The following is a 22,953-nucleotide window of genomic DNA, read 5'->3' on the forward strand; positions in this document are numbered from 1 at the left end:
GACGATTATAATCCCATCCTTCACAACTTATCATGCCACTTCGCTCCCTATATCTTGCCAAATCCGGTGGAGGCGCAAATCAACGCTCTCATTTCGCCCTCTTCATCCCGAACGCAGAATACGATCGGGACACTATTAACCAAGACTTTCGTTCTCTCGAGGCTGTTGGAACAAGGATTCATGTCGTGGGAGAGCCTCTCATGTCCGGGTTTGCATTCGAGGTTCATAGGAACTACAACACCCAAGCCTACCCGGATCTGAAGCGGCTGGTCTTTCTTGGAAAGATCGACGACTCGATGCTCCACGAATACCCAGAAACTAAGCTGGAGATACGAGAGAACATAGCGAGAAGCCTTCTCGAGCGAGTTGCAAGATCTATAACTCCACCGCCCAAAGGACAAAACATACGTGCGCCAATCGACGGGGTAAGAACTAAGAACCCAGCTACCAGGGGTCTAAATACATCTAACAAATTCATATTCAGGTGCATACCAAAAGGTGTCAGGAATGGACAATGGAGGTGTTGGAACTTCTAGTTGAGAAAGAATTCATTCCTTCTGAGGCTGTGAGCATTGCACAGAGAGAAAGGGATCCACCAACCAAGGGTATCTTTGGCTATAATTGGGAGACACAGGAGCACGGTAGTTTCGAGGAAAATAATGGTCTTCAATTCGGGGATCCTGACCATACCCACTGGAGCGAGTCTAGATAAAAAAAACGTTGTCATCAATCAGGTTAGAATCATTCGTAGCCTTCTATCCCTTCCCTGGTAGCGGCTGCTGCTTCAAGTCGCCCCATTGTCAAAGAAAACAATTCCCATGAAAGGTAATTTTTCTCTCTTGACTCTCTTAGATACTCGTAGGACGGCATAATGCCTGCCTCCTCGAGTGAGCAGATCCCCAGATTCTCGGCAGCTAAGCTTGTCATCATAGCTTCCACATTGACTTCTTCAGTCTCATTGTTGTTGACGTATTTGGTAATTATATCAATGTCTGGACTAAGCTCAATTCGCATTGGTGGCACGCATAACTCCTGAGAAGGTCGCTCAAAGTCCACGCCAAAAAGCAGTTCAATATCGCTTCTTAGCATTGGCACCTGGGGGAGAATGCGCTGAAAGGTGCGATAGGACGAAATTTCTTTCTTTGAATCGTTATCTGTCGCCTTGGGCAGCTCAATATATCGTACCTTGACTAAAGGATTATCAAGTCTTGATAGTACATCCTGAGCTTGCGGAAGTGCGAGGACATAGTTGATCAGATCGCCGCCAATTTTTGAGATCATGTATAGTAGCAAGAACTGTATGCTGACCTCGAAAACCGCAAAGGAGAATGCGCTCCTGAAAGTTGGGAGTTCCATAGCTGCTTGTTCAAAGTTGAGTTTCTGCATAGACCCATCTCTAATACGAGCAAACAACAAAACGGCTTTATCCAGGTTCTGACAAGTCGTGGCCATATGTATTGCGATTTCTAAAGATCCAAGTAATTTCTGCTGGTGTAATTCGTCGCCTTCATCCTTGCGATAGTTAAATGAAAAGATGAAGGATAGGAGAAGATTGGTAAATGCTGTTTCTTTGTTTGCAAATGGCCATACCACTGAACTGTAAGATATGCCATACTCGTGGGGGTCCGCTCCAAGATTTATCAGTGCGTAGAACAGTCTCCTGGACATTCCCCCATACATCAGAGCCCATCCCCTACGCAGGACACTGGTGGCTGAAACAGGTGGGGTTTCTGTTGCCAGGCGGGAGATGACGAATTCGTCAAATAAGTCATGACCGGTCAATTGACTCAAGAACGGGTCAGGTGGTATCCAAGCCTCCGTCCAAACTCTTATTGACTTCCTGTCATACAATGGCCGAACACTGTCGAGCATCTCTGTAGCCAATGGCAAACTTTCACTCCCCCAACGTTCTGCAAACTTGATAATTTTTCGGATTATGGAGACGTCAGTGTAAGATAGTGGCCATTCGGATACCAGAACTATTTCTGCACAAATCAGGCCGTTCAACATCTGTGTTTCTGTGGAAAATTCGGGCAATGGTCCATATCCAAGAATGCCTTGGCCCGCTTCTGTGTCTGTCAGAAAGTCATGTGCAGTTCGATGAATGAATGCTACCTCGCCGAAAGCATTGTTGTTATCTCCCAGTCTTTCGAAAAGACGGGGGTATTCCTTCCTCGGTCGCACTTCAAGCAACCCTGCGCACCGACTTTGAATCGACACCTTTGTCTCTTCGCACTTTCGTAAAATCTCGGTTAGTTCCACCATACATTTGCTTCTCAGGAGCTTTTTTTGTATTTTCAAACTCTCAGCGCAAGCGATTTGCATTACCCATGGCAGAAGATATGGTCCGAAACTATTTTGGCCGAATCCAATGCCAGTCGGGTAGGCTGGATCCTGCAAGACATAGCGAAAGTATCTGCGAGCTGTCTCCACATAGACCGGGCTTTTTGCATTCATTCTGTGCCAAAGGTCGATATATAAGTTCTCAAGATCTCCAGGGAGCGTATTCAGCCGTCCAAAAAGCATCTCCTCAGAGTCATTATTCTCGATCCCCTCAATGATGCTTCGAGTAGCAAGGTGGAGCCATAAAAATACACCTTGCGCTTTAGTCACAAGCTCTTGACGTAGGTGTTCAGATGTCTCCCAAGAGACTTGACTAGTTGGCAGTAGCGGGCGGAATCTGTTGCTTACAAACTGAAGCATGTCGAATCTTGTCAAGTCCTCAAGCAGAATTCCCTCAGCGTTGATTGTCCGGAGCCACCTCACAATCTGCGCCTCAGGGCGAGCTGAGACGCACAACTTAGTCCCCGGAGGTCGTGATATCAGTTGAATGGATTGAGAAAGTTTAGAGAAGCCATCTTGGTCTCGGACCTCGTCCAGACCATCGATAAACATGCAGATATGCCGAGTATCCAATTTCGCAATGTAGTCCCAAACATCTTGCAAGTCTTTGATAGACCAATCGTGGTATTCTGAGTGCAAGGACAAGTGATTAAATTGCTGTAGAGTACTCAATATCAAGTGCTGTTGATCTTGGAGTCTCTGGTACAGCAGAGAGCACCAGAGACCTTTTATGCTGTTCTGCTCTTCTGAGCCGATTTTCCAGAAGAAGTAGGAGATGATAATCGCATCGCGGCTCCATTCTTGTACCAAGTTTCTCGTTTGGTCCTGGTTTAGGACGAATTTGACAAGAGTGCTTTTCCCGGAGCCTGGCTTCCCTTGGATATAGAACAATTTGTCATCCGACTTTAGCCACGAGTTAAAACTGAACCACGAGTCGTATATACTATCCGTGGCACCCATGTACCCAGGGTTACTAGATCCTGCGGAGGATTCGTAGCTCTTTGAGTCAATCTCCTCAGTATCATCTCCCGTATCAGCGTCATCTTCTGGATCATTGTCGTCCTGTGGATCATCATTATCTCCTGCCGCGTCTTCGTCTTCCGAATTGTCGTCATGTTCTGACTCATAGTCATCTGCTGAATGGCCACTTTCATCTGAATCTGCGTAATAGATGACCTTCATGTCTTCATAAGTAGCAAATACTTGGTTGAAGCTTGCATCTCTTGAGTCCATGACATCGTTGTAGCGTTGATTCATCCGTGGGGCTTTAAGGCTTTGAAGAAAGGTTTCGCATTTTCTCTTTGTTTCAGCAGTAGTCCTGAGCTCCAGGACTCGGCTGTCGGTATGTGAGTTGATGGCTGCCTCAGCCCTGGCACCTTCTTGGGTAATCGCGTTGCGAGTTGCAACGTGTTCTCGCCGCACGAGATCTTTCACCTCAGTGATGCCTTGAGCTATCTGTCCGATGAGAAACTGGACATCGGTATCCAGTTTACCGAACGATGCGTCTTGCTGTAAGTATATCGCATCGCTCTGTGAGCTGGAGTAATGCTTGTCTTAGTAGATACTCCAGGTAATCTAGATTGAGACCTTACCATAAATGAGACATCAGCTCAATTTTCATCACCTGTTGATGCATTGAAAGCGATTCCTCAAGAGCCTGTAGCTTTTTCCGACGCCATGCAGTTATGGTAGCCTTGCGTATAGCCTTGGCGAGATTTCCCTTGGCCTGCAAGCTAGTCGCGCACTTAACCTCATCTTCCAGCTTATCGGTGGCACCTTTGCATTCCTTAGCAATATTTTGCAGCTTTGGACTTTCAAACTTGGTGTTCGCATTGCGCATCTGCTCACAGCGAGTGTGTACTCGGTCGACGGCTTCGGACATCTGCCCCGCGTAGCGCTGGAGATCATCTTGGGAAGTTGTCGCTCCATCGTATGCGCTTTTGCAAGCTACGACAACGTCGGTTGCAAACGAAATGACTTGCAGAACTGCGCTCGCCGCGCCGAGTGCTTCAAAACCCGTAAGCATGATGATGTGTTCTCTAGAGAGATGATCTGACGCTCTGAAGTGAGGGGTAAAGAAGATGAAAAGTACGCAGCCTGATCAGGCTGTGCAGGTCTGATGTGTTGGGCTGAATCACGCTGACTAACAATGATGTCCAGTAAGATATTGATGCCAATAATAGATATGCATGCTCGGGAAAACCAGTTTTTGCGGTCTTATGCATCACGTCTGGTGTTGCGTAAGTGGCTGAAGGCGCAAAGGAGAAGATGTTGTTCATCCTGCCCTTATAAGCTTGTCATTTCTACCGGAAACAATTTACAAAGTGACATACAACCCGAGCCTGCGTCCTGACATCTAATTTGACAAGAACCTAGTTATGTCGACGCGGGCCAAACTGACTGGATCGATTACCAAATCGCGCAGCTTCAGTTGCGAATAGACGACCTTCTTATAAATATGCCCGTCGCCGTATCCGATAAAACAAAAAGGCGGATTTTTCAAAACCGGCAACTCCTTTACCGAGAAGACCACATTGTATTTTTGAGCTACTCTTTTCCACTGTTGTGTACTTCCTTCTGCCAAGTTAATCCAGTTTTCGGATGCTCTCCATGTGATGGTAACTTGGTCTTTGTCATGTTCATATCTGAATACAAATGCCTTCCCCCGTTCGTGGCACCATATTTCCAGAATTCCGAGTTTTGGTAAGTGTCGAGCTGTGACTGCAGATTCTTCCAAGAGATGATTTATCCGACCCTGGAATGATGAGTCTCCTCCACGAGGGTCATATGGAACTTCAAGACACAGCTGCGCCAGTCTTGAGCCATGTTCGGGTTGCTGCGAATCTCGAAGATGCTGAATGAAATTCAGCGAGTTCGTACCAGCAGGTGGGCAGAGCGAAACCAGATGGTGAGCCTTCTCTACAAGAGCCTTCTCGGCTAGAGATGTCGGTAGCCCCGCCGTTGGGTTCATGAAGAAAGGATGCGAGAAAGTTCTTGGAAAGATGTTGAAGGAAAAATGGCGAATATGATGGGGAAGCTGAAGAATCAAGTTTTTCCAATGACTGAAATATCGAAGTGGAGCTGGTGCAATTTCGAGTCGGAAAGTTGTGACGTTCGTTAGGGACATGCTCAGAATCATTGCCAAGCTCGAACCCATTATCCCTCTTTTAAATTGATGGCGTAACCAAAGAGTATGGATGATCGGGACTTCCTCCAGGCCTTTTCTTGTCGTTAGTGCAAGGGGCGTGCCACCTAGTCGCTCTAAGCCTTGCATGGTCGTCTGCCTATGCCAAGTCGTTCCAGTCGCAAGCCGATCCCTGGCATCCTTGTCATGCATGAATTCTGTAATGCTTGCAGAACTTGCGATGTCCTCTTCCAACTGGAAGTTTTCATGCAGAGCATATTCCATTGATCTTTCTTGGGATCGCCTATTGTCACCAGGTGAGTAGGCGGTGATCTCGAGTATTAATCCGGTGTCCTGACCGCTAGATGGATTCCAACGGCGGAGGACGTGGAACAATACTTTGAGCGAATGAGTAAATCTCTGATTATTCCTATACAACGCTGTTAGAGACAATTGAGATGAGAAGGCCCACTCATCTCACCAATTGATGGTGGCATGAGACTCTGGCCTATCGCATTCCGGATAATCATAGTCCTGAAGCTCGATTCTCAAGCATATATAGCGTATATACGACAATCTCATAGCCTTTTCGCCCTCGGTCATTTTGGAGAATCTGTCCAGCTGGGAGTTGTCGATCAGAAGGCGTCGGAATGTAAACCTTTCGAAGTAATTCTGCCATTCAGAAGAGACGCAGGCATAACGATTAAAGTCTGTAGCACGATACTTCTGCTTTTCGGCCACATACCCGAAGATCTGTAGTCGAAGCTCTACAGGGAGCGACGACCACTCGTAGGAAATGGGTCTCCTTGGAGTAGTGGATGGGAAAGTCATGCTGAAAAGTTTGTATTTTGCAGGACTTTGAGTACAGGGAAATTTTAACGGCGGCTGGCTGGTTTTTATACTGGATCGACTGAAACTTTATCTCTTTTATGAGGCTGTTTGTGAGTAACAGTGGAGCGGGAGCTTCCAATGAGTGTGCGGATTCAAGCGAAAAAAAGCATACTTCTTGTTAAACTTTAGGCAGTGTGTGATCTTATTTGCACAATTCTTTTTCAGGAGAGTCACATTCAAAACTATAAATGGCAAAATTTGACATGGCGTATAGTAGACAACTGCGAAGAAAATATGGTGCTACAACTTACGCAGCCCAACCACCAACTCTATATCGTTTCTTAATCCACAGGTGCCCTCTCCACACAGAAACAGCCCAGCTCATACCAGCTCCAAGTCGCAGAAAGCCCATTGGTGACGAAGTCTCCAGTCCACAGCTCGCAAAAGTATGACGAGTGATTAATGAGAGTGCAGGTATCATCCTCAATACAGAACTGCATGCACTCTTCGACCGAATATGCACCACTATAATCTTTAATGTAGTTCTGTCCTCCTCCAGTGTATTGTTGAAAAACGCCGCAGGAGTGGTCGGCCGGGAATCCGCCAGGGCAGCCGAACGCGGCGGTCGTCGTCGTGACAGCTGCAGTGGTCGTTTCGGTGGTTGAAGCAAGTTCGGCGGAAGATGTTGTGAGTACTGTGGAAGATGCCTCGAGCTCGGTGGTAGCAGTATCAGAGGTAGACCGTAGCGGTATCTGAAGTCGCAGTGTCGGTAGTTAGGGATGTAGTATCCGTCATCGTGGTGGTAGTGGTGGCTTCTGCCGAAGTTGTAGGCCGCTCCGGCAGATCACAGAAACAATCCAACGCCAATCGGTATTGGAGCCACCAGTCCCCTGGATCCTACCTCCTCACAGATCACAGAAGGCGTTCGGCTGTATAGTAAAAGAAGTACAGCCTTCCAGACCCCTGCAGACATCACGGCAGTGCGCGATTGTGGCATCGCCAGTCACCTGGATGAGATAGCGCATGTTGGGGTCCACGCCAATACCCTTGGTGTCGCAAAGGACATCAGCTGGAAATGGGGTCTTTTCATTGTTGGTGCAATCATAGGCGGTCGGTTTAGCTGGGGCTCTTAGTCGTCTCGGTGGTGGTGGCAGTTTCTGCATATGTAGCTGTGCCAGTGGGCGAAGCTGAATCAGTCTCGGTCGTGGTTGTAACAAATTGATGAGGGCTTGTATGGGCCAGCTCGGGTACCAGCGCCAAGAAGCCCAACTATAGCAATGACTCCAGGAGCGATCATGTTGAAGGAATGGCAAGCTCACAATGGAGCAGGTAAACGAGTGACCAAAGTTGAACAAGAGCAGAACTTGATTGAGCTGGGCGTTGTTGGGGCTTAGGCGCTTGTTATGTATACCGATGGAGGCTTAAGACAATTTCCACCGACTGTCATCATCTAGAGGCTAGATCAGGGGCTCTACTTAAAGAGCGAATTACATATTGGTATTTGCACAGACCTGAAATCTTTATTAAGCCTCTTTACAAGCTTATTTACATTACTGATCACGAGGTAGCTGGCTAAGATGGAACGGTCTAGCCTTTTAGTCCCTTAAAATATGAAAGTAAAGTGAGTGAACCATTGTACAAACTCACGAAATTGAGTAGCGCCTATAGATATTTTAATCTCTATATCTAAAGTCCCTCTTGGCCCGATTAAAAATAAAGATCTGACATTCCAAAACAAGGACATACGTAATAAAAGAACCGGGGTTGTAATTAGTTAGTAGGATGCCCAGACGAGCCAGCCAATCACATCAGCCAACCTATCACACGCTAAACCAGCTGAAGCCCAAGTGGAACACCTCAAAATGCCTGCTTGAGGGTATAAGAATAGACACGGGGACATCTCAGCTTGCCATTCAATCCCATCATCTTCGCCTTGAGCCAGGCTCCTCTCCGTTGTGCTTATCGGCCGGTGTTCCAAACCATCTTCAGCAACCATGTCAACATGCCACGCGCTCCAAGTCCCAAACACACAATGGAACTTCTGTCCCTCCGCAGCTGCCTCTATCCTATTCCTGGTACTCTTTACCCTCACAACCGTCGCTCATCTCATCCAAGCCATCCAATACCGATCAACGTACTGCTGGGTCATTATTATGTCGGCCTTCTGGCAAGTCTTTACCTACATATTCCGCACTGTTAGCATCTACAACCCAGCTAGCTTTGACTACTACGCCACATGGTTCGTCGTCATTCTCGTCGCGCCGCTGTGGACCAACGCATTTGCATACATGGTATTTGGGCGCATGGTGTGGTGCTATACGCCGGATGGAAGATTGTATGGCGTTAAGGCTTGGCAGTTTGGGTTTATTTTTGTGATATTGGATATCATCGCTTTTATTGTTCAGGTTTATGGTGCGGCGCAGGCTGCTACTGGAAAGGATAAGACGCTGGCAGAGAAGCTCGATGCTCTGCATGTCTACATGGGCGGAGTCGGGCTCCAGCTGTTTTTCATTCTCGTTTTCGCTGTCTTCGGAGTTCATCTTTTCCGCAGGCTTCGCGGATCGAACTTGGGCTTAGATTCAGGAACGCAGAAGAGATCTGTTATGATGCTCTTTTATGCTATGTTCATTGCACTAGCTCTTATTGTAGTAAGTAGACACTCAACCGACTGATGAAGCCATATGACTAACGAGATCTAGTTGCGAATCATCTTCCGTCTTATAGAATACTCTCAAGGCCTTGACAGTGACATCCCGCGTCACGAGGCTTACCAGTATGCGCTTGACTCTCTACCCATGCTAATTGCTTTGGTAGCGTTCAACGTGGTTCATCCGGCTCGCGTTATGGGCAGCAAAGAGGCCAGCATGCCGAAGTTTTGGCAGAGAAACAAAAGGCATACCGAAATACAGTTGGGCGAGGTATCTTGAGTTTTTCTTTCTGAGGCTAGTTCAAATGACCATACGTTTAGTATTGATCTCAGCGTACATCAATATGGACTGAGAATATGAGATTTTAGCTAACATAGAAGAGTACCAGTAGATTGGGCCCTGTAAAATAAGATTCGAACTCTATTACACATCGCCATATCTTATTTACCATCCAATAACTTCTTCCCACTCTCTATCCTGTTGTTCATATCGTATCATTGCCTGTCTCTCTCCAGGGCCCAGCGATACATATACGCTTCTTACCCTCCTCGGACCAGGAACGTCTTTGCAACTGCGTACATCTAACTTTTCCTCCTCTGCTTCCATAATTCGCCGTGCAACTCTTCCAGTCAAATGGCTGCTCCAAACGCCCTCCTGAGCCTGCCTGGACATCAGCAATGAGATTGCCCTCCGGCGAATTCCCGGATCGCGACACCATGCGACTATCACAAACAAAACAGGTACCACTCCGATTTCAAGGTGGAATAGAGGGGCTGCTTGTGACACGGTGTCTGTTGCTTCAAGACCCAGAACACGGCTGGCACAGTCTACTAGCTCCTCGAAGTCACTTGTGCGGTTGTCAAGGCTGAGTACGTCTTTGTGGTTGTGCACACTCTCCCAGGGCAGGACTATGTTGAAGTATCGGCGGTGTAAGTCTATGAGTGCAAGTGATCTTTGCTCGTTGGGAGAGAACGATAGTGCACCACGGGAAATGATGAAGTTGTCGAATGCTTGGGACCACTGAGAAAATGCAGTGACTAGTACAGAATTTCCCGCCGCTTCCGTTAATCTTAACGCCAGAATAGCATAAAGAGCTTCCCTGGCTTCCAATAGGGAGCTAAATATGTAGTTGGTGTTGACCATCGTCAACCGCGAGCCTGAAGAACACTTTAGGGAAATTTGAGGCATCACGTCGCCTACAAGCTGGAAAAGAAGAGTTAGAATTATGGAACTTTTAAGTGCGAATTTGCTTACTATAGCAACCTGCAACGCGAGCCGGTTAAACAGGGTTTTCACATGATCAAGGATGCCATTTTGTCCTGTAGCTTGACGGAACTGGCTCACCATGTGATGTCCATGCTTGAATAATCTGATTGCAGTTTCAGTATGTCCTTGCAAGATCTATTTACGGTTAGTTGCATGGCTCATGAATAAGGTTAATGGCCATACTTGCCTCAATGCAAATGAAAACTAAACAAGACACTAAGTGGACATGCGACAGCGAGCTGTGAGAAGCATGTAGCTCCTTGATAGACAGATTGTAATGCTTTAATGCGAACGGACTCTTATACCCAGGTATGCCGTTTGTAAAAGCCTCGTGATATGCCGAAAATGAGACCAGGGCGTGAGAAATGCTGGGCTCGTACTGAGCAACCTGCAATACGCTGATCCCCCAGAACTCATCAGGGAAGAAGGATGTTAGTTGAGACAGTGTGCGCTCGATGAAGAATTGGATAGAGCGCGCTTCCTGGGAGTTAGCGTATCCGGCAATAACAGTCTGAATCGGTGACTGCTGTTCTGCTGCTTCTTCGTAGCCGTCACAGGTACGACCAGTTGACGTGCCTGTAGATCATTAGCTTCACCATTGCTCAGCGCTCACCAGCGCCCTTACACTTTACACATGAGGGCCGTGCCTCATCACATTTGACACGACGGACTAGGTAGATCATGTGAGCAATCTGTACGACCCCATACTTCTGGTGACTCACTCCTGCGGTGTCCATTAATACCCGGCACAGTCTTCAACGGGGTGGACTCACCTGCAGGTCAAACAGCCAGACCGACTTCTCTGCGATCTGGCTCGCACTCGCTGCCCCGGCTTTACCTTTGTCATTGATATGTTAGGTTTGTTGATGTACGCGTGTAGAAAGGCCGCCCGTGGACTCGATTTCATATCTCAGCTGTAGACTTGGAGGTTCAGGTGGAGCTGCCCAGACGAGCCAGCCAATTAAATTTACCTATCGTTGAGCTATTTCCGGTTAAAAGGTCAAAGAGTCGGAAACAGTCTATACCTTCTTTAGTTTAGTCTTCTGCTCCAAGCATCTGATGCCAGCATCAACGCGGCAAACAACATGGCAGCGCCGGCTCAGCCGGGTTTAAGGAATCTCAGCACAATTAATGCTGTTTGTGTTTACTGTATATTCAGTTAGGCGAAATCTATGCCAGGTGCAAATGGCTTCTTGCATCCGGCTAGGACAGGCTAGCTTATTCCCCAACACACATAAAACCAACATCAGCTGTACAGCTTAGTACCATTAATTTGTTGTAGTCAGTGGAATGATTCCCCATCTAAGCGTTCAAAAGGCCAACTAAACTCTCACCCTTCTGCTACCCCAAAACTTCCGTAGGTTCTATAATTACATCCAACTCTTGGGATAAGATGATACAAGTATATTTCCCAGACTCAGTTGACTTTGACTACCCTGTATCTGCTGCGACTAATGCTAATTTTAGCCTGACTCCTGATTCGGTTTAGCAAAACTGTCACCCCTGCAGTAGCGTCTCATCCTTAACAATTAACCCATCGCCTGGTTTGTCAAAACACTCTTTGGGAGGTCTAGTCCACGAGCTAGAGCAAGACTATCGATTCCGTGAGATGAGCAGAGCAGAATTGACAGAGTCTAATTCCTCATAACTACCATCACCCATCCTCTCTTTTGTGTTGCCTTCTTGTCGTGCGTCTCACTTCTCACCTTCGTCAATCGTTTGGACGCCACAATGCATCAGAGGTTCATTCTTTTGGCTGTCGGCCTTATCGCCGACGCCGCTATGGCTAGCCCGTGTAAGCCCTCTGGCACAAGTAAGTACAAGCTTCATGGGGAAGGGGTTTTTACTAACTGTAACGGTTAGCTTCTGCCGCGACGTCAGACGTGACTAGAGTCACCGAATCGTCAGTAACAACAGCTCTGGGAGATACAACGACCACCATAGCTTCGGAGACAGCAGAGCTCCCAACCACTACCGGACTGTCCGTTACAACGACCTTGGAGGGTTCAGTTACCGTCACGACTGCTTCAGGCACGATAGCCGTCACATCAGAAGCCGAAACATCTGCCGCAACCACCTCAGAGGCTGAGACAACAAGCACCGCACCAGCCGCCGACCCAACATACTCCCTCCTCGCCAACGGCGGAAATCTTAACAATGCCCAGCCCCAAGGGAACATCGAAATGACATCCGTTCTCGTCTTCAACCCCGCCCTCCCTCAAACCGGCGGAATACGAACCTTCAACATCGAGCCCTTGACCGGCCGTCTGCAGGATGCCAATGGAGGAACATACGTGTGCGCTTACTACGGATCTTCGCCTGACACTTCGAGTCCACCTACAATCGCGTATTGTAATCCTAGCCACACAGGTACTAATAAGGGGTACGACTACTTGAAGTGCGAGGTTGCTGGTGGGGTTTTCTCGTGTACTGCGCCTCAGACTACTTGCCAGACTGTTGAGGGTGTTGGACTGTCCTGTGTTACTCCACAGAATGATGTATACGATCGGTTCTTCACGGAGCGACGGTCGACGGGTATGGGAACGACAGATTTCTGGTATATTGGCACTGGAAGTCCTAGCGGGTTTAACCCCATTTCGATCACTGCTTTGGAAGTTTGATAGAATTTGTGTATTTGATGCGTGTCGCTTTATTGAGAATAAGAGTCCACTTACGTCCACTTGACTTTGCTCAGCTGGGATACAAGATCTTGCCAGTTTAGTATTTCTTGACATTCACCAACGGAACCCTCGCATCAGTACATCCTCATGGTCCTGTCTTGATGCATCAGTAGGTTTCCAAGTTCACAAGAGACAGGAGCCTGAGCCTATCGGCACTAAATGCCACTGCCACTCCCTGGTACGGTACTGAGTTCATTAGCTTGAGTAGCTTAGCTTTCGGTCTTCTTCATGCACTAAACAGCATGGACGATATTGGTGTGCAGGCAGCGTATGTGACGCAGAGGCTGAACGGTCATGGCTGCTGTGTTGCTAAGTCGTTCGAGTTGATATGGTAGAGCTATATACTTTTGACCGACTCCAATATATGCTGAGCCTAGGCCACTTGAAGACATTGGGTTTCACCCTCAGTCTCCGCCACAAGTGATATGCAACATATGTGAAAGAGAGCCAGACTCCTGAGGCAGACGTTGACTCAGGTATCAGCTTTACAGCTTTGTTGTGACGACAGTATTGCAGCATGCAGCGCAGAATGAGTGAGGTCCGTACTGCGCATAGCATCCCTATGATAGATGCACGTTTTCTCAAGCTTGGTGCTACAACAGATCAAGAACCCCCCTGTAAGATGGTAGATATACACTTCATTTAGCTCATCCTAAGTTACCCCCAAGTTTGATATCACACTCCCAAGAGTCTAGTCTTGTCACGGGCTAGCAAAGCGAATAGCTTATTGACAAGAACAAATATTCAGTCCATGCCGCATTCGCAACGAAAACCTTGTTTTCATCTGCTCGGTGTAAGTCTAGGCTACCAGCCGATCGAGGGCGCATCCCATTGAGCGGTCAATGCCTTAAGCGTAGCCCTTATCAAGGCATGTCCAGCCCCAGCATGTAACTGTGTGGGTTTACTCATGCCATAGTGGTATAAAGGTCGAACAGGCCAAAGGCATACGTTGACAAGTTTATGATAATGAAGCGACTGGAGATCAGTGGCCTGTTGTTGTGAAGTTTGCCATGACCGGACATGATTCGGCATTTCGTAAAAAGGTCCAAAAACAGAACTATGCGAAATCTTTCCTTGATATCGGCTTCTACACCGTGAGGCTCCATCGCCATTCTTCGGGAGCCAAACCCGCGCGACGGAATCAGGCCGTTATCTTCTACCTGCATCACCATAAACATGTCAAATCGAACCAGAGTGAGCTGGCCACTTCTCAGAACAGCATCCATGTTCACTGTTTGAAACGTTGAGTGGAGGAACCTGACGGATACTTATCCGATTGGCAAAGGCGAAGCCCCTGGTATCCCCATAACCATATCGACGCACTCGTCCGTTTCCGTTCCGTTCTGAACCAACGATTCAAATCGGTCTCAGCGTTCTGAGCGGCAAAACTCTTACCCCATACGGTGCTCGCCTCACTTTCCAAAGCGTATGTCGAGCCGAAGGAACTTGGATAACTCTGAGGAACGTGCTCTTATCATGAGTCGGCGGGCCCGGGTTCCATGATATACTCCCTATTCGCCGTGAGACATTCATACCTACTGAGGTTATTCTTGCCGTTTTTCTGCTGGCAGCGGATTATTTGAGTTCATGCTGACAGCAAGTTTATGCAAAGTGCTACCCTCCATGAACGGGAATAAGATAGTCGATCAGCGGGTGTCGGGAATGCCGAAAGCTTATGCGGCTGATGACGACATGATCATTGAGAGATAAGCTTGTTACCCCAGAGCGAAACCATGGCAGCTGAAATGCTAGACATCTCGTACAGTATTACAATCAAGGGTTGATGGTGTTTCACATCGGGATGATTCCGCACAGCGTTGCATTGCTGCCACGAAGTCCATCATCATTACTTGCATGACTCTCTATAAATAAACACTCAACGTATGACATTTCACCGACACAGCAGTTCTGAAAGGATATAGCATGTTGATGAAAGGAGAACCTAGCAGCACGACATCCCCAGACCATGTACAGCTGCTCACTGCATCATACCCTTATGTAATTTATAACTCGGTTCTCACAACTAAAGTCCGTTACGGGCCCCGGCATCGACCCCGGAGCCCTTCCAAACACAGTTACAAATTTGCAAACTCGACATATCCCAACCCCCAAATTCCCCGCCAAGATCCACAGAAATTCTCGAAGCATGCAGCCGAGCCTTCCAGAAGCATTCTTGCAGCCATAACCCCCAAGGAAAAAACTCGGGATTGTCAGGCACAAGATCACAAATGCCTCACACTGCAACTTCATAAACGTGGCGAATATGCCTCATTTTGTTGTTTCTCGGTGGCAGCAATGCTTTTTATCAGATGACCGTCACGGCTTCGGAGCTTGGCGCTAGCGTGATCGGCTCTCAACGCCGTGATACCGAACCCAGGCTGATCGACATAAACCAAGGGGGTATAAAGTGGATATGAACTTTTGTGAGCGTTTTTTTTCTCCGAGACGCCGTGAGTGAACTTTGCGTATTGGACGGTTTGGCGAGTAATGAACGGAGAGACGATTACGGATTAATGACACTGGCTTCGGCTAGACTTGCAAATGTCTCAGAGTGGATAAATCATCTTGACAGAGAGGTTGAGAATAGAGTTTGGGCATTTATCAGTCGTCGGCGTTGTTTTATCTGTTTACATGGTGTTGATAGATGATCCTCCAAGGCACAATGAGAGTACGATAACAAAATCTCCAGTATTATCATCTTTGATGTGAGACATGAGATACAGTAATCTATTCCAAACAAAAATATTATATCACGCAAAACTCAATTGGTCAAAAAGTCTCACCGAAGACGACCTATCTCGAACCCCAGGCCCCGTTCAAAACTCCACCGAGACCCTCCCCAGGCATGGAAACGCCGGATGATAGTGGTATGGAGTCATAGTGGAGCAGGGTGCGAGATACACGATATAATCCGGGGTAATTCAGTTTCTTGTAGTCATAGAAAGGGTCAGATTTATAAGGACATGACGCTCCCGGCTCCATCTTCCCCAGATTCTTGCATCCCGTTCCAGACTCTTGTCCCTTTCTCCATACGTTCACTTACCCAAGATACCGTTTTGAAGAAACGTTTTGTTCAAAAGATATCTCATCATGGCGAAGAAGGAAGAACTCCCTCGTGATATTGAGGGCGTTGATGATCTTCAGCGCTCGCCGTCGAGATGTACGCAGGAGGGAACGACTATTGACGCTGTCTTTGGTGAAGTTTCGGAAGATGGACCTAACTACCGCAACGTACGAACCCCGGTCCGTTTTCTTCACAGTTACTAATGATATTCAGGTCGGATGGATCGCCACCGTCGCACTCATGACAAAAACGCAAATCGGCCTTGGAGTCTTATCGATTCCCCAGACCTTCGACGCTCTGGGTCTCATCCCCGGAATCATATGTCTCATCGTCGTGTCAGCCATAACAACATGGTCAGACTACATGATCGGCGTGTTCAAGCGACGACATCCGCAAGTTTACGGTATCGACGACGCGGGACAGTTGATGTTTGGGCGGATTGGTCGTGAAGTCCTCGCGACTGTTTTTATGCTATGTAAGCATCATTCCTCCGTGAAGATTGAGGGTGCTGATGATTCGCAGACTGGATCTTCGTTGCTGGCTCAGCGATGCTCGGTATCTCAATCGGTCTTAACTCGGTTTCTACACACGCAGCCTGCACAGCTGTCTTCGTTGCCGTGGCAGCTATTCTGGGCTTTTTCTTTGCGAGCATCCGCACGCTCGGCAAGATTGGCTGGTTAGCGTGGATCGGACTCGTCTGCATTATGACGGCCAGTAAGTTCAAGCCCCCCTTCCATCTCACGAGATCCAAGTTTAACACGAGAAATTAGTCTTTTGTGTCACTGTCGCTGTGGGCGTGCAGGACAGACCTGCTGCTGCGCCGCAGGGAGGACACTGGGAGTCTGACTGGAAGCTCTTCAACCATCCTAGCTTCGTTGACGGTATCACGGCTGTGTCGTCGCATATCTTTGCGTTCTCGGGTACACCTGCGTTCTTCCAGATTGCTGCTGAGATGCGTGAGCCGAAGCACTACACGCGCTCGCTATTGACCTGCCAATCCATCGTGACAATCACGTACATCACCATCGGAATCGTGGTTTACTACTACTGCGGTTCTTATGTTACATCCCCTGCTCTCGGTTCAGCTGGCATTCTCATGAAGAAAGTCTGCTACGGCTTTGCCCTACCTGGTCTTATCGTGACTGCTATGCTTATGACTCACGTGAGTGTTCTCCCTGTCTTCCCAGTGACTTATATACTAACCCGCCAAGATCCCCGCCAAGTACATGTTCATCCGCTTACTGCGCGGTACAAAGCACCTTAACTCCAATGGCATCGTGCATTGGGGTACTTGGTTAGCCTGCACAGGAAGCGTAACCATCATCGCGTATATCATCGCCAGCGCCATCCCTGTTTTCGGCGGCCTGGTGTCTCTCATCGGAGCTCTTCTCGGCACGTTGATGTGCTTCCAGCCCTATGGCTGCTTTTGGCTTTTTGACAACTGGCACAAGGGCAAGACTGAAAAGTCACTCAAGTGGTGTCTTATGGTTTGCTGGAGTGTCTTTGTCATCGTGGCTGGAACCTTTATGATGGTTGCCGGCACCTACGGCTCGATTGTTGGTATCAATAACTCGATGAAGGCTAATGGGGGATCAAGCCCGTGGTCTTGCGCTGATAACTCCAACTCTGGCTCTGCTGGTCACTAAATGGCTTGAGCTTTGTGACTTAGATCTCGGGCCGAAGATGGTGGCTGAGATACACTCGAGACTGGCCTCTTGAGTGGCTTTGAATGTGAAGCGAAGATGTTTTGAGCGAGAGGCTTATGTACGAGTTGTCATTTGCTGTGCGGGCACATTACTGGATGAGCTATCGAAGCATGAGATGCATTTGGAACGGTCATTATAGAGTGTAACACTGAAATACCAGATAACAATAGAATACCCATTTCTTTTTCTTCATCACTTAGAATGTCAAAATGGTCATGACCTACCAAGATGGCAGTGATGCATAGAGGCAAGGCAGCTCTCGAGTGATGAAAACACCATCCTCACCACCAAACCGAGCTTGAAGAAGTATGGAAATGCTTCAATGATGACTTATCGCGATAACGTCTGAATGAGTCACATGATGCCATCGCCAAACCTTGCCCCCAGCCCCATTGTCATCGTCATCTCCGCTTATGTAATGACATCATTGAACCCCTGCAGTTCCGTGCTCACTCCACTAACCAACCGGAAGCTCGGCCTACGGCAAAAAAAAAAGTTACTAATAATTCTCCTCATTGCGAGTCATCACCTTTTTACAAACCCTCATCGCTCATTCTCACAAGAAACAAAATGAGCTTCGTGAGGGCATTTTCTTTCCTCACGCTCGTGAGCGTCGTTACCTACACCATCCTCTCAGTGGCCACGTCACTGAGTGGCGGACCCCCCGCTATGCAGACGGGGAACGAAACCCACCCGATTCCGGCCTTTGGACTGGGGACTTGGTTGGCTAAGAAGGGAGATGTGAGTTCGGATACGAGGTTCACGAGACTACAGTAGGTGCTAATGGGAGTACAGGTTGCGCATGCGGTGGAATATGCTTTGAAGGCGGGCTATCGCCACCTCGACGCTGCTGCTATCTACCGAAATGAGGAGGAGGTTGGGCAGGGCATCAGGGCTTCGGGCGTGTCGCGCGATAAGATTTGGGTGACGAGTAAGCTTTGGAACACGGATCATCGGCCTGCTCTCGTGCGCAAAGCCATCGAAAAGTCTATCGCCAATCTGGGCGTCGAGTACCTGGATCTGTACCTCATTCACTGGCCCGTTGCTTGGGTTCCCGATACTAAGGATCTCGACAATGACACGTCTATCGTGGATACCTGGAAGGCTATGGAGGAGCTCGTTCGCGATGGATTAACGCGCAATATTGGCATTTCCAACTTTGCGCCGAAGGATATCAAGACCATTCTCAAAATCGCCACCATCCGCCCTTACGCTCACGAATTCGAGACACATCCCTATCTACAACAACAATCCTTTGTCGATTTTCACGCCAGCGAAAACATCAAAGTCATTGCATACTCACCACTCGCCAACACAAACCCAACTTACAACCCCGACATCCCGAGCATTCTACACGATGAATTCTGGACGAAACTCGCCGCTAGCAAAAACGCGACGGTGGCGCAGACGGTGCTGGCGTGGGGACAGCAGAGGGGTACTGTGGTGATTCCCAAGAGTACGCATGAGAAGTACATTGATGAGAACTTTGGATCGCAGGATATTACATTTACGGAGGGGGAGTTGAAGGAGGTGGCGAAGAAAGATAAGAAGTATAGGTTTTTGAATCCTGGGAAGGATTGGGGTGTTGATCTGTTTGAGGGTCTTGATGGGGGGTCGAAGAAGGAGGAGGAGGATGATAGAAATGAGGACTTGTAATTTGATCGGACTCATAGACGGGGGATATTTTTAGATGATATTAATAATATGGTACCAAACCTCTCGGATATACGGATACTGGACTCGTGAACAGAGCGCCTATGTCTTGGCAACACCATTCCGATTTCGTAGACATGCGCATGGTATAAGCAAGTCCAGAACTAATAATCGATCAACAAAATGATCTAAAACCCTAATCAAAAGCACAGGGCAGCAGAAATTTCCTTGTCGGCGGACGAATCATGGATTGAATTGATCTGTTATCCATGGTGTTGTATGCTAACAATGTCCAGTGTTGATTCGCAAGCTTCTCACATTACTGGTTGGGAACGCTCGGGGGAAACACAAGAAATCCATAGTACTACCTACTTTAAATGCCCCCTAGAATATTATCTTCAACGGGCATGAATATTTACAGACCATATTCTGTCGAGGAAGCCTGCATTCGGGAGTTGACCGTCCTCTCTAGGGTAGCTAACAGTATCCATAGCGATCCAATTTCCTATAGTTTCACAGCCACAGTGAATACAACCCTGGCAGTTCAATCAGGCGCAGTGCAAAAAGCTTCTACGTAACAATCAACTCTAACCCAGGCCAACTAATTGGTCGAACAATTCCGCCAAAAGCAAAACTTGTCGAGAGTTTAGTAAGGAAATTGCCATTTCCTGCACAACTCGCACCATTTCAGGGTCCAACCCTGCGCCACTTCGCAACACTGGTCAAGAGTCATGATCAACACGCTCAACACACTTAAATCTCGCCGCATGGCATGCGTTCAAAATCCAAGACATGATCTTCCAATCCGCTATTCTAGCTTGTATCCTTGGCGCGTAGGATCTACAGGTACCTTGGCCCACTAACCCCCTGTGAGACCAGAGTCGTAAGCGAAGTTTGCGCCCTGACACGAGCGAAGTGATGAATGGCTCTGTTTACGCAGCGGGCGAACGAGTTTATTCTAGACCGGATGATAAGTCAGTTTGTATTGCCGTTGTGCCGTGCGTGGCTTATCGGCTCTTGGACCCTCTTGTCAAATTTTGTCTCAGTTGACTGTCATCTCGCTGACCGGCAGTTTGCATGTACGCTCAGACCTCAACTGAACCGCGGGAAAAAGTAAAGCTCCTTGCGTACGTACGTCTCCCTCGCCGTAACTCCCTACATCCGACGTCAGTCTCCAATCTCGATACTCTCATGACAAGTGAGTATACGACGATCATAGTATAACAGATCAAAACCACAACCGGGATGAAAAAAGCCACTCTTATACCCATCTCCTGTTTCAACGGTCGTGATCACCATAACCCCCCGAAACAAAACATGACTCTCCTATTCGTCAACACGTGGAAGCATCTCCATTAAAAAGTCTACGAGGTCCAGACTAATTCATCCCGCGTGCCACGCAACTCCACATGTCTGACAGGAGAATTCCCCAATGGAGTAAAGCGCACGGCAAGGGTGTTAAATAGCGATCGCCGGATATAATTGTGACCGCTTTTCAACTCCCGCTTCACGAGGTGACATCGTCAAGGAGATGGTTCGATATTCTTTTGTTTAAAATGCTCTTCTTCTGCTCTTGTGGTTTGTAGTTCTCTGCACTCTTTTCTTTAACCCAGTCACTCTCTTTTCACTCATTTATTCGGAAGCGTTTCAAACGCTCCAGTCACTCATTTAACCTTTGTTACTTAAAAGATGCATTTTTCTAGTTTGATTCCCGCTTTGGGGGGTCTCGTGGCTGTTGCCACTGCCTCGCCTCACCTTCTAGGCCTCGGTCTCGACGTCGATGTCTCGCTGGGAGGAGGAAAGGGCGCTTCATCCGCTGCTGACACAACCTCCAAGGGCCTTGACCTCGTCCCCACCACTTCTGCCACTAGCCAGAAGAACGGTCTTGCTTCTTCCTGCAACTTGGCTAACAGCTGGGAGAACCATGTTCTCTTCGACGGTATCGCCGCTCCTGCTTCTGGCGCTGCTGCCGCCATCAAGCTTGGTCTTAACCTCCCCAATGCTCAGATCGAGGGTGAGGCTACTCTCGAGCTTGTGAAGGATTTCCTTACGGAGCCTCGTGTGCGTATTGGTCTTGGTGCTATCAAGGCTTACCTCGAGCTTGACATTTCTGCTTCCGCTGCTGTTCACGAATCCATTGAACTTTTCGCTTCTTCTGCTCTCCAGCTTGAGGTCCCTGGTCTTCTTGAGGCTGAGGCCGGTGCTGCTCTCGCTCTTGACCTTGTCGTCGGTGTCGATGCTGCTATTGACCTCTCCGCTGGTGTTTACCTTTCCTTTGGCGAGGAGGCTTTCGTCGAAGTTTCTCTTCTCACCAAGGAGATTGTTGATGTCTCCCTCGAGGGTCTTGTTGCCAAGGCTCTCCCCATTGGCGTTGGTGCTGAGGTCGACCTCTCTGCTGAGGTTTCCCTCACCCTTGGCCTCCGTCTCCGAACCGAGATCGATCTTTCTGCCGAGCTTGACATCCCCGTTCTCGACATCGAGGCTGGTGCCAAGATTGCTGTCTGGGTCAGCCTTTTCGAGTACACTGCTGTTCTCGTCAACACCGACAACTGCGTCGTCTCCGTCGATGAGCTCATTGCTCTCACTCTTGGTCTCGCTGTCGAGCTCAACGTGGAGATCGGCGACATTCTCGACCTTAGCCTTGCTCCTACCCTAACCGTCACCCTTGCTACTGCTGCTCAGGCCAAGGTTTGCCAGCCTAACCGCGGTACTCCTGGTACCTTCATTGAGAAGCAAGGAGGCCCTTCTACCACCCACACTCAGGCCGTCTCTCTGTCTACTGTCCCTGCTGGAGGCTCTGACTCTACTCCCGACTCTGCTCTTCCTGACGCCACTGGTTCTGTTGACGTTACCGGCTCTGCCACTGCTGATTCTTCTGAGACCTACCCTGCTGGTGCCGAGACTACTGGTTCTGGCTCCGGAGCTTACCCCATCCCTGGATCTGGCTCCGGATCAGCTGCTTCTGCCGGCGCTGAGACCACTGGCTCTGGCTCTGGTGCTTACCCCATCCCTGGTTCCGGTTCTGGCTCAGGTGCATCTGGCTCCGAGACTTACCCTGCTGGTGCTGAAACTACCGGTTCTGGATCAGGTGCCTACCCCATTCCTGGATCTGGCTCCGGATCAGCTGCTTCTGCCGGCGCTGAGACCACTGGCTCTGGCTCTGGTGCTTCCGCTGGTGCCGAGACCACCGGTACTGGCTCTGGTGCTTACCCCATCCCTGGTTCCGGTTCTAGCTCTGGTGCTTCTGCTGGTGCTGAAACTACCGGTACTGGCTCCGGCGCCTATCCCATCCCTGGCTCTGGCTCCGGATCAGCTGCTTCTGCCGGCGCTGAGACCACTGGCTCTGGCTCTGGTGCTTCCGCTGGTGCCGAGACCACCGGTACTGGCTCCGGCGCTTATCCCATCTCTGGCTCCTCTTCCGCTCTCGCAAGCCCCAGACCACCGGTTCCGTCGCTGCCATCGTCCCTCACGGCAACGGCACTGCCACCGGCGATGTCACCAGCACCGTCACCTCCACCCACGTCTACACCATTACCAGCTGTGCTGCCTCCGTCATCAACTGTCCTGCCCGCTACACCCAGAAGGTCGTCACATCCACCGTCATCGAGAGCACCTACGTCTGCCCCGCTACTGAGAC

The 22,953-nt window shown here is 48.8% G+C and overlaps 10 protein-coding genes across 10 annotated transcripts; 6 read left to right on the plus strand and 4 right to left on the minus strand.

Moving 5' to 3' along the window:
* Window positions 1-32: 32 nt before the first annotated feature.
* FVEG_13723 (hypothetical protein) lies at window positions 33-766 on the plus strand (the record flags this gene model as incomplete). The annotated part of the gene is made up of 2 exons (XM_018903083.1): window positions 33-425; window positions 485-766. The coding sequence occupies 2 exons, from the start codon at window positions 33-35 to the stop codon at window positions 710-712; spliced, it is 621 nt and encodes a 206-aa protein (XP_018761963.1). The 3' UTR covers window positions 713-766.
* On the minus strand, window positions 570-4,369 carry FVEG_13724 (hypothetical protein; the record flags this gene model as incomplete). Its single annotated transcript, XM_018903084.1, has 2 exons — window positions 570-3,880; window positions 3,936-4,369. The coding sequence occupies 2 exons, from the start codon at window positions 4,367-4,369 to the stop codon at window positions 742-744; spliced, it is 3,573 nt and encodes a 1,190-aa protein (XP_018761964.1). The 3' UTR covers window positions 570-741.
* Window positions 4,370-4,699: 330 nt separating this feature from the next.
* FVEG_13725 (hypothetical protein) lies at window positions 4,700-6,298 on the minus strand (the record flags this gene model as incomplete). Its single annotated transcript, XM_018903085.1, has 2 exons — window positions 4,700-5,897; window positions 5,949-6,298. 2 exons carry the CDS (start codon window positions 6,296-6,298, stop codon window positions 4,700-4,702), a joined length of 1,548 nt encoding a protein of 515 aa, XP_018761965.1.
* Window positions 6,299-6,639: 341 nt separating this feature from the next.
* Window positions 6,640-7,461, minus strand: FVEG_17590 (hypothetical protein; the record flags this gene model as incomplete). Its single annotated transcript, XM_018906829.1, has 2 exons — window positions 6,640-7,050; window positions 7,270-7,461. 2 exons carry the CDS (start codon window positions 7,459-7,461, stop codon window positions 6,640-6,642), a joined length of 603 nt encoding a protein of 200 aa, XP_018761966.1.
* An 831-nt stretch (window positions 7,462-8,292) lies between these two features.
* Window positions 8,293-9,225, plus strand: FVEG_13726 (hypothetical protein; the record flags this gene model as incomplete). The annotated part of the gene is made up of 2 exons (XM_018903086.1): window positions 8,293-8,946; window positions 8,998-9,225. 2 exons carry the CDS (start codon window positions 8,293-8,295, stop codon window positions 9,223-9,225), a joined length of 882 nt encoding a protein of 293 aa, XP_018761967.1.
* Window positions 9,226-9,341: 116 nt separating this feature from the next.
* FVEG_13727 (hypothetical protein) lies at window positions 9,342-10,949 on the minus strand (the record flags this gene model as incomplete). The annotated part of the gene is made up of 4 exons (XM_018903087.1): window positions 9,342-10,149; window positions 10,201-10,347; window positions 10,400-10,788; window positions 10,838-10,949. The coding sequence occupies 4 exons, from the start codon at window positions 10,947-10,949 to the stop codon at window positions 9,391-9,393; spliced, it is 1,407 nt and encodes a 468-aa protein (XP_018761968.1). The 3' UTR covers window positions 9,342-9,390.
* Window positions 10,950-11,943: 994 nt separating this feature from the next.
* FVEG_13728 (hypothetical protein) lies at window positions 11,944-12,892 on the plus strand (the record flags this gene model as incomplete). Its single annotated transcript, XM_018903088.1, has 2 exons — window positions 11,944-12,025; window positions 12,076-12,892. 2 exons carry the CDS (start codon window positions 11,944-11,946, stop codon window positions 12,831-12,833), a joined length of 840 nt encoding a protein of 279 aa, XP_018761969.1. The 3' UTR covers window positions 12,834-12,892.
* A 3,091-nt stretch (window positions 12,893-15,983) lies between these two features.
* FVEG_13729 (hypothetical protein) lies at window positions 15,984-17,603 on the plus strand (the record flags this gene model as incomplete). The annotated part of the gene is made up of 5 exons (XM_018903089.1): window positions 15,984-16,124; window positions 16,171-16,432; window positions 16,480-16,671; window positions 16,728-17,119; window positions 17,169-17,603. The coding sequence occupies 5 exons, from the start codon at window positions 15,984-15,986 to the stop codon at window positions 17,601-17,603; spliced, it is 1,422 nt and encodes a 473-aa protein (XP_018761970.1).
* Window positions 17,604-18,148: 545 nt separating this feature from the next.
* Window positions 18,149-19,390, plus strand: FVEG_13730 (hypothetical protein). The gene is made up of 2 exons (XM_018903090.1): window positions 18,149-18,404; window positions 18,459-19,390. The coding sequence occupies exons 1-2, from the start codon at window positions 18,234-18,236 to the stop codon at window positions 19,317-19,319; spliced, it is 1,032 nt and encodes a 343-aa protein (XP_018761971.1). The 5' UTR covers window positions 18,149-18,233; the 3' UTR covers window positions 19,320-19,390.
* A 1,615-nt stretch (window positions 19,391-21,005) lies between these two features.
* On the plus strand, window positions 21,006-22,950 carry FVEG_17591 (hypothetical protein; the record flags this gene model as incomplete). Its single annotated transcript, XM_018906830.1, has 2 exons — window positions 21,006-22,518; window positions 22,550-22,950. The coding sequence occupies 2 exons, from the start codon at window positions 21,006-21,008 to the stop codon at window positions 22,948-22,950; spliced, it is 1,914 nt and encodes a 637-aa protein (XP_018761972.1).
* Window positions 22,951-22,953: the final 3 nt, after the last annotated feature.

Source organism: Fusarium verticillioides, chromosome 10 (assembly GCF_000149555.1).
Source record: "Fusarium verticillioides 7600 chromosome 10, whole genome shotgun sequence".
Taxonomy (NCBI): domain Eukaryota; kingdom Fungi; phylum Ascomycota; class Sordariomycetes; order Hypocreales; family Nectriaceae; genus Fusarium; species Fusarium verticillioides.